Source organism: Salvelinus sp. IW2-2015, unplaced genomic scaffold, assembly GCF_002910315.2.
Source record: "Salvelinus sp. IW2-2015 unplaced genomic scaffold, ASM291031v2 Un_scaffold4085, whole genome shotgun sequence".
Lineage (NCBI taxonomy): Eukaryota > Metazoa > Chordata > Actinopteri > Salmoniformes > Salmonidae > Salvelinus > Salvelinus sp. IW2-2015.
In genome coordinates, this window is record NW_019945357.1 from 13001 (window position 1) to 23508 (window position 10508).

Below are 10508 nucleotides of genomic sequence, written 5' to 3' on the forward strand. Positions count from 1 at the left end.
CACCGTATACCCTGGTCGTCTACCAAAAATGTCGACATCGCGCCGCCCGGCCCCCCATGGGCTTCCCGTCGCCCGGGCTTATACGGCTGGAAAGGGCTGGGCTCAAGACCTGGTGGCACACGCCTTGCGGTCGTTCCTCGCAAGCACCCCCCCCCCCCCCCCACCGTATAACGCGTGATGTTGCGCAGTGACCCTTAAGACCACTGCGCCACCCGGGCGACGTGACCGCCATTGATTGTTTGTAAACTCCTACACCCTTGGTGAAGTCGGTGTCAGCCCTCTGAACCCACAACGGGACGTATCGAAGAGATGACAGAGACCGCTCGGACTGCTGCGTCCTCTCATCCTAGAGACACTACCCACCACACGTCTGCTCTCCGCCCACACCAGATAAGTATTAAGCGGACACTCTGGTCGTCCCTACAGGACCCATCTGCTCGCCCCACGTCTGCAGCCACTAACGCTGCTCATATAGCCCAGCACAACCTCGGTGCGTCCTACAGCACGCCCCACGCTAGTGAGGTCTATAACCCACCTAGGTGAGGTGACTAATGCATGCTCACTATTAGCGCTCTTGCCCTATGTCCATGGGTATACGTTCGGCTTATAGGCTAACAAAGTTAGGGTTGTCATCTGTAAGCGTTTCTGAGCACCTGAGTCGTACGCTCTTACGCACAATGCACACCCTCCCCCCCCACCCCCACCGCTATAGGGGCTCTGAGTTTGGTAGGGAGAGAAATGGTTATATACCGGATATTACATGTCAGTCAGTCACGGCTCACTCACCCCTGTATCCGGAATCGCCTTACTGGTTTGTTGTTGATTATTGCTAAGTAACGCGAGAATAAGGGTGCGGGGTGGAGCACACGGAGACGGACACCACGGGAGACGCAGACCTGGGGATTGAATAAGGGATGTGATATAGGGAGGGAGGGGGATAGAGGGATGACTAATGCCCTTTTAATACAAGAGCTCATTGAAATAAACAACACAACTGTGCTCCAATACTCTAGATTATGGTCTCAGTCCAGCTTGAAATAAAAACACCTGATTCCCAATTGCTTTATGGCGGTGGGTAACAAGCTCTTCTGTTCCCTGTACTATCTCGCGCCTGCCTGTTCACTTGTCTTGCTATAGAAGCGAACCCTGGTCGGCACGTAACAAGAGACAAAGCGACAAACGCAACGACCCATTCCACCCGACTTTAGACATAAAATTATTACAGTTACGCTGGTCTGTCTTACGGCACTCCTGCCTCGCAGAACGTCTATTATTTGTTTCTCGCTGGTCGTCCTAACTAGCACCCCACCAGGGTATAACCTGGTGCCTACCACGCACCTCTCCGAATCCGCACACCGCTATACCCTTGGTCCGTTCCTCAGACAGCACACCCTCACAAGTAGAAACCAGCAAACCCGGGTCTGTAATACCCCTGGTCGTAAACTCACTTGTCCTCTCTCCCAGCACCACACCGCCCCCACCCTATAACCGCTGGTCGTCCTAGGAACCACAAGGCACCCCTCCCCCTAAGGTACGTCTTGCCTATCACACCCTTGGTCGTCCTACAGCACCCCCCCACCGCTATATCATTTTTGAGACTACCTCTGGTCTCGGTGCTAACTACGCGAACACCCCCGCACCACCTGCCCGTATAACCCTGGTACGTACACGCTACAGCACCCCTCCCCTCCACAGCTAACTTATACTACCTCGGGCAGCTCCTTAGCGCAGCGGCACCCCAACCCTAACAACAACCATGATACTTTTAATTTAGAATTATTTTTAAGGAGCATTAACTTGTAAATGAAACACATGTGACTGGGAATCAATGGAAAGGCCAACGACCATGGAGCCAATAGGCTAATAACACTCCGATGCGGGAGTCTAGTGACCTATTTAATAACAAGGGATCATAGCAAAGCTATTTCATAACATCATACGATTACCTGGTTCGTCCTACAACAATGAACCGCGCGACCCTCCACTACCTGCCTTCTGCACATCCTTAAAAAGACGCTTATAATAACCCTGCAAGTCGTCGTGCCAACTGAAAGGTAACCAAGAATGCAAACCCATACCATGCGAATGCGCTTATAAAAACAAACATTATTTATATTATATACCCTGAGGTTCCTCCAGCACCCACCCGTGCTATTACTAACCTGGTTCTCTCCAGCTACCAGAATCCCCACGCTATAAACCTCTGGTGCGCTCTGCAGACACCCCCCTTCCCACACCGGCTATAACCCTGGTCGTTCCTATTCAGCACCCCCATTTGCTCCACCTTGCTATATACCCTGGTCGTCTCTCTAGCAGCACCACCCCTCACGCTAATAACCTGGTCGTCCTACACGCACCCCCCACAAGACATTGTTTGTGTAAGGATAGAATTGCATTTTATTCTTGCCATTAAAACTATAATAAACGAGAAGAACGCATAAAAACATTTATTATGACGCTATATGTAGGTCGTCCTAAACAGCACCCCCCCACTAAGCCACAGAGCCACAGCTATACTTTCAACTTTTCATATTTTTCTCAGCCTACAGAAGTTCGTCCTACAGCAACCCCACAGGTTGACACCCACCCTTTAGCTATATAATACCTCTGGTTCGTTACGCTACCAGTAGGTCACCCCCCATTCATCTTACTCATGCTATAACCTGGTCCGTCCAACACTACATCAGAAATCCACCCTTGGCTCTCAAATCCTGTATATGATTAGAGCCTAGGTCGGACATGCACGCTAGATAGACCCATCAGCACCCACCACCCGACACCGCCATACACTAAACATCAACTGCCTGGTCGTCAACACCTATTAGGCAGCACCCCCGCTCCCCCTTCACCCAGTTTCCATAATAACCGTGGTCGTCCCTACAGCACGCCCCCCCCCCCCCACCGCTAATTCACCATTTCCTACCTCTCTGGTCGTGTGTGACCATAAACCACACCCTCCCCACACCGACCACACAATAAAGGCCCGCTAGATATTCATTTTAACTGATTTGAACCCCCTCGGTCGTCCTACCAGCACACCCCCTCGCGCGCTATACCCTGGTCCGTCCTACAGCACCCCGCCCCCCGCCGCTATAACCCTGGGTCGTCCTACAGCACCCCCCCCGCCGCTATACTAACCTGGTCGTCCTACAGGCACCCCTCCCCGCCGCTATAACCTGGTCGTCCTACACCCCCCCGCCCGCTAAAACCTGGTCGTCCTACGCACACCACCCCCCACCCGCCGCTATAACACCTGGTCGTCCTACAGCACCCCCCCCGCCGCTATAACTGGTCGTCCTAACGCACCCCCCCCGCCGCTATAACCCTGGTCGTCCTACAGCACACCCCCCCCCCCCCCCCTATAACCCTGGTCGTTCCTACAGCACACCCCCCCCCCCACCGCTATAACCCTGGTCCTCCAGTAACCCCACTGCTATAGAACGCTGATCTAGGGGTTAGGGAAGGGGATAGACACGGAAATGAATCCACTCCTTAGAACAGGATGGAACAACCTTCCTACTATAACTACTACTTGTGCAAGGTTTTGTTCCAGTCCTGCTCTAACCCAGCTGACTCTACTAATCAGCTGCTCAACAGGACTTTGAGCACCTGAATTGGGTGTATTAAAGCGGGGGCTGGAACAAAAGCCTGCCTTTAAAACATGTTTGCTTCCAATATAACCCCTGCATCTGACTGGCCTTCTCTCGTTCCCCCGGGGGAAACATTAGAAGGTTGCACTCCTCGTGTTCCCTTTTCGACTGCATGTGTTGCTAGGATTCTGGAGAACACTAATACACGCATACATACATACATACATTTACATAATAAAAGTATGTGTTTCACTTGGTCTTTTTTAATAACGTTTGCATGTTGTCCCATAAAATAATCTGTACTCTTAATTTCAGTGTCCTTTGATTGCTAATGAAAGTTAATGTTGTTTCATTGTGGCTTATAGCATTATAACAGCTTTGTGAATGGTCTCTTTCTCTCCTAGGCCCAGGCAGTGACTCTGACTGTYGCACAGGCCTTTAGAGTGGCCTTTGAGTTGTGGCAGGTTGCCAAAGAAGGTAGGTTGCTGTTCAGACCCTGTTACCATCCAGAAAGTGAGGTCTGTACAGGTGCATCAAAGCTGAGGCTGGGAAAAACAGCTTCCATCAAGGTAATCGGACTGTTAAATAGTCACCACTAGCCAGCCTCCACCCAGTTCCCCTGCCCTGAACTTTAGTCATTGTCACTAGTCGGCTAGCATCCGGTTACTTTACCCTGCACCTTAGACGCTGCTGTCCTATGTACAGGGTCATGGAACGCTGGTCACTTTAATCGTGTTTACATACTGTTTTACCCATTTCATATGTGTTTATATACTGTATTCTAGGTTAGTCCATCCTATTKAACTATTACTGTGATGTTACATATACTATTCTTCAGCTATATATATATATATTCTATCGTATGCTGGCTATTATATATATTACTGTACATACAGACTCCGACATTGCTCGTCCTAATACTTTTTGTATTGTTAGATATTACTGCACTGTCGGAGCTAGAAGCACAAGCATTTCACTACACCCGCTATAACATCTGTTTAAATATGTGTATGCAGCCAATAACAGCTGGGTTTAAATATGTTTATGCAGCCAATAACAGCTGGTTTTAAATATGTTTATGCAGCCAATAACAGTAGATTTTTGCTATACAAACACCCATTACACACAACCCGGGAGATGGACACGCACACATGCATGTATTAACACACGCGTCACAAGGGCACAATTTAGCATTTCTATATGAAATCAAATGTTATTTGTCACATGCGGCGAATACAACCGGTGATGACTTTACAGTGAAATGCCATTTTCCACAAATGCAGAGTTAAAGTAAGAAAAATGTGCTAAAGGGGGGGAATAATAAATGGTAACACACAATGACAGCAACGAGGCTCTGTACAAGGAGTACCGGTGCAGGGATACAAGGTAGTTGAGGTAATATGTAGGTAGGTGGTATAAGTGACTAGGGAATCAGATAGATAATAAACAGAGTAGCGGTGTGTGTATTACGTGTGTGGGTTGAGTCCAGTAGCAGCGTGTGTATTACGTGTGTGGGTTGAGTCCAGTAGCAGCGTGTGTGGGTTGAGTCCAGTAGCAGCGTGTGTGGGTTGAGTCCAGTAGCAGCGTGTGTGGGCTGAGTCCAGTAGCAGCGTGTGTGGGCTGAGTCCAGTAGCAGCGTGTGTGGGCTGAGTCCAGTAGCAGCTTGGTGGGCTATCCTTTATTATGCACGTAAATGTGGGCTAAAGGTCCATTATTGTTTGTTGTAGTTTTCTTTATGCACCGAGTTTAAATTGGTTGTGTTGATTGCTGTGTTCCAGTCGAGGGCAGCGTGTTGGCTGAGTCTCGATGTTATTCAGCGTGTGTTTGTTTGCGTGTATGTCCTCTAGAGTAATGAGCAGTCTGTTTGAGCCTAGGTCCATGTGTAGCAGTCGTTGTTGTGCTGGTTCCTTTTCCTGGTAGGTGATGTCAGCTGTTGTGCTTAAGGCTTTTGTTATGGCCTTTTCGGGTTTGTTTTTAGTGTGTGATCGATATCCGCGGTGGCGGAGATCTCAGATTAGTTTCAGTCTCATGTTCTTAGTGGTTGTGCGCTGATCCTTTTTATTTATCAGCTTGTGGTTCTGATTTTCCAGTAGCAGCGGTTGTTGTGTGGTTCAGTTATGTTTCCATTTCAGCGTTGTGGGCTTGTTAGTTTCCTGTCTGGTGAGTATGCAGCCTGTGTGTGAGGGTGTATGTCGCGAGCTAGCAGCGTGGTTGTGCTGAGAGTGTCTCGGGGGGGGGTAGGTAGCAGCTTTGGTGGGGGGTGGCGTGAGTTATACCCAGGTGAGAAGTCGAGGGCCGTGGGGTGTATTGTTGGCATGACTGAGTCGCGGGAGGTGGCAGCGAGTGGAGGTGGGAGTAGATCCATATAGCGTTTGCGGAGTGGCGTTGTATGAGTCGCGATTGGAGAGGGGGTGTTCTTAGTATTAGTTTTAGTCAGTGTGTGTTGGCTAGTGGTACCGGTAGTAGGCAGCGATGGTTGAGGTTTGGCGTCCAGTAGCAGCGTTGTGTGGCTGAGTCTGAAGTTCATGTGAGCAATGCGTCGTGTGGCGTATTTCCTGATTGTTGTTACGCTTTGTTATGCTATCTTGTGATGTGTGGTGTGTAGGCGTAGGTCCTAGTAAAGCAGCGTTTTAGGAGACTTATGTTACCGACAGCTTTGAAGTCAGTTTACTGGGTGTTGTGGTTGTAAGTGTGGAGTTGTTTACGGCGTAGGTTTTTGAGTTTGTGTGTTGGCGTTAGTCCGGTTTTACAGTGAGAGTCATGCTAAATTTGTGGGGCTGTGGTACTTGTTATTGTAGACAGCGTGTGTGGGCTGAGTCCAGTAGCAGCGTGTGTGGGCTGAGTCCAGTAGCAGCGTGTGTGGGCTGAGTCCAGTAGCAGCGTGTGTGGGCTGAGTCCAGTGAGTCGGTGTAAAAACAATACAAAGGCAGGCAAAGCAAATAGTCTGGGTAGCCACTTTGATGAATTGTTTCTGCAGTCTTTTGGCTTGTGGGGTAGAAACTGTTCAGTAGCCGTGTGTGTTGATGGTAATATTTTGTGTCTTGTAGAGAACAGGGTGAAGTCCGGCTCGGATGGAGAAGCAACCGGCATCTCCCAATTAGAAGGATCCAACAGCCTGGCATGTCTGAAAGGAGAAGGTAAGGTGATGCACATCCACACACAGAGCGACACTAAGGCTGCATTTTCACATGCAGCCCAATTCAGATTTTAAAAAAATTCCTCCGATCAGCTCTGAAAAATATCAGAATTGGACTGGCTGTGTAAACGCAGCCTCAGACCCACGCGCTCCATCTTTATCCAATGCACACATTCAGAAGACACAAAATACCTTGTTTATTTTTAATATAATGTTCAACAAATTGATGTTACGTTGAAGGCACTAATTGTACATCTCTCTGGATAAGAGCATCTGCTAAATGACTACAGTGTAATTTACTTTATGTTATTTAGCAATGAAATGTCTTTCTGATATCTTCTTTTCCTCCTCCTGCGGCCTTGGTTGGATCCATAGGATTTAAGCCTGATAATTAGTTTATTTTTCTGTAAGCAGTTGGAGTCCAACTGTAAACACTCAACTTTGCTGATTTGATTGGCTGAATTTTGTCTCCATAGATGTTGCCACGGGTAACCTGCTGGACCTGGAGGAACGGACTCATGTTGCCGTGGTTCTGGAAACCAATGGCAACGAGGAAACCAATGGCAACGAGGAGTTCCAGGTGGACGACCACACCGAGAACATAGATAACAACAACACTGTCTGGGTGCGTCTCAAATAATCCATCAACCGTTTCTCTCTAAATGGGAGAAAAATATTTTAGCTACAGAAACTCACAATCTCTCTCTTGCAGGAAATCGAGGAAGACTTGGATGAGGCTTTTTCTAGGTGAGACACTCGTCCTAAAATGTATCTGTTGTCAATAAAGCGAGTCACTTCTTGCTGCTGATTGACCACAGCAAAATCAATGAGCCGATTGATTTCTCAGATCAGATTTCCCTGAGAGTGATTTACAGCTTTTGGAGAATGTGACTCCACAGCTCCATCTAGACTGGACCTCCAGACTGACCGGGTTGGACTAGAGAAATAGTCCGAGGTAGAGATGATACAGAGAACAGGGTCCGGCTCAATTCAGAATTGAATTCAGGATGTCTCATACATTTCAATTATTGAATTTGAATTGAAGCCGTTAACAGGATATAGAATTGCATTTAGAATTTGAATTAAAGGACATTTTAATTAAATCCAAATACCTCTTCTGTTCAATATTAGGTGTAGTCTGTACAAGATGTATATAAAATCTTGTTGAAACAATAGATTTTTTAGGACAAACTCTTCAAGGAAAACAAAACCTGTACACAAATATTCTAAAATATGACATTTTAATTAATCAGTTACATTTTGTTCAATAAAGAAGCCAACCCGATGAAATGTATAATTGGCTATTCTAAGGTCTAAAGAGTATATGAACATTGTTTCCAGAGAAAAGTGGTATTATTTGGTAATACTTAGCCTTTACGCTGTGACTACTGTAAAATATTGACTAAGTAAAGGGTTAAGCAGGTCTTATTTAATTTCTTTATTCAGAATTCTCTTAATGTTTTTTATTTTTAAATGTAATATATTGAGGGGGGGGCTGGTATTTGACAAGTCTTAATGCAGCCTAACAATCAGCCCAACCCTGACAGGAAATGAGTGTGACATAATAAGGAAGTGACAGCTGTGTGTAGCTCCACCTCCTTTTCTGTATACTGTCTCCAGGTAACACTGCTGTGTGTTTGGTGTAGAGTGAATTCTAGCCTAACCTAATACACCATCATTATACAGTCCACTGACCCAACCATAAACACTCCTTGTGCTACAATAACAGCCGTTGTGTATAAAATGAGCCCTCCATACTGCCCTACCAAGGAAAAAAGTCAGTAACTGCTCATTTGGTCAAAAATGAGTTCATGTCATTTTTGCTATGTTTAAATGCATTCTTATTCATATGGACAAGTATCCTGTCTCTATTTGTGTTTTGGAGAAAATGGGGGTCATGTTAGCAGTTACTGTGAAACCAAGGTAAATACATTTAAAACAAACAAAAAAAATTCTCATGTCCACGCAATGAGCAGTTACTGTCTTTTTGCTTGGTAGGGCAGCATACATGTCTCATGTTTTGCGACGGTGTTGATGTTTAGTAACTTCCTGTTTTGTGTGTCAACTCCTACCAGACCCAATATCTCATGTATACAATTGAAAGTTCAAGCAAGTTTTGAATAGGACCCACTGTTGTACTTACTGCATCAGCCACACTTCCTTGTGTAGGACCCACTGTTGTATTTACTGCATCAGCCACACTTCCTTGTGTAGGACCCACTGTTGTATTTACTGCATCAGCCACACTTCCTTGTGTAGGACCCACTGTTGTACTTACTGCATCAGTTCACTTCTGATTGGGATCATTCAACATCTGCTGGTCCTCTGTAGTGGAGCAGGTCAGGGTTAGAGGGGGTCTGCTGGTCCTCTGTAGTGGAGCAGGTCAGGGTTAGAGGGGGTCTGCTGGTNTTAGAGGGGGTCTGCTGGTCCTCTGTAGTGGAGCAGGTCAGGGTTAGAGGGGGTCTGCTGGTCCTCTGTAGTGGAGCAGGTCAGGGTTAGAGGGGTTTGAACACCCCACTCAGCTAATAATCCCTGCAGGTCATTACATGCATTACCTACCTCTCTTCAACCCTCTCACCCATTCCATCACTTTTTCCCCTTCCTCCCTTTCCATCTCTCACCCCACCCCTCCAGACTGGCGGTGTCCCGTACTAACCCCCACGTCCTGGACGTTGGGGTGACCCCCCAGGATTGGCTGACAGAACCTGACTGTGCCAATGGGAACACATGCAACCAGAACACCACCAATGGAGATGACTTCTTCCTTGTCTTCTGATTGGCTACCGGAGGGCGACCGAGAAGCACATCCTTCGGCTCTTTGGCCCAATCCCAAATCAACCCCTAGGCCCTACGCTGGAGCTACAGTATACCATATTTGTGTCCTCTCAGGTCTGCACAAGTGCATCGGTCTAGGGCTTGAGATGGGGCCCATAGAGTTGACTTTGGCTCCATTCCAAACCGATCCCTTGCCTCTGTCCTTATTTCCTAGTTGACTCCCTCCCCCTTATAGATCTGAAAGGACTGCATAGGTTGAGAGCTTTTTGTTGAGAAATTGGCTGTTCATTGTTTCCCCCCACCCCCCCCCTCTCCCGCCCCCCCCCCCCCCCCCCAAGTTTTTATTAGATAACGGGGGCCACCAGGAAGAATCTATGGGTAGAGGCTAGGGATTGAATTGGACCTGCCCCCCCCCCCCTCCCATCAATTTACTGTTACAACCCCTGCCGTTACTTTTTGTTCTTTCATTTCTATTGTACTGCCAGTAGTAGATGCTGTACTGCTATGGTCCCAAGTAGTAATACTGAGTACTATTTTAGGTGCTGCCTTTTTGGCAGTACTATTTGGACCATAGCAGTACTATTTTGGACCAAAGCAGTATGCAAGTACTATTTGGACCATAGCAGTATGCAGTGCTATTTGGACCATAAGCAAGTACTTTTGGACCATAGCAGTACTCTTTGGACATAGCAGTACTTTGACCATCGTTATGCGTACTCTGGACCATAGTCAAGTATTGCAGTACTCTGGACCATAGCAGTATTGCAAGTACTCTGGACCAACATAGCAGTTCTGACCATGCAGTATACTCTGACCATAGCCAGTACTTGATACTTGGAACCATAGCAGTATGCAGTAGCTCTGGGACCATAGCAGTATGCAGTACTTCTGACCATAAAGCAGTATGGCGTACTCTGGCGACCATAGCAGTAATGCAGTTACTCGATGACCATAGCAGTATGCAAGTACTCTGGACCATAGCAGTATTGCAGTACTCTTTGGACTGG

The 10508-nt window shown here is 47.3% G+C and overlaps 1 protein-coding gene across 1 annotated transcript in view; it reads left to right on the plus strand.

Moving 5' to 3' along the window:
- The window catches only part of LOC112076848 (low density lipoprotein receptor adapter protein 1-B), a 19445-nt gene extending 9677 nt beyond the window's left edge, over positions 1–9768 (plus strand). The window contains exons 5-9 of the mRNA XM_024143507.2: positions 3995–4067; positions 6638–6727; positions 7203–7351; positions 7439–7473; positions 9361–9768. Coding sequence (XP_023999275.1) covers positions 3995–4067; positions 6638–6727; positions 7203–7351; positions 7439–7473; positions 9361–9502 — 489 coding nt within the window. The 3' untranslated portion in view covers positions 9503–9768. The remainder of the gene's footprint in view (positions 1–3994; positions 4068–6637; positions 6728–7202; positions 7352–7438; positions 7474–9360) is intronic.
- The last annotated feature ends 740 nt before the right edge of the window (positions 9769–10508 follow it).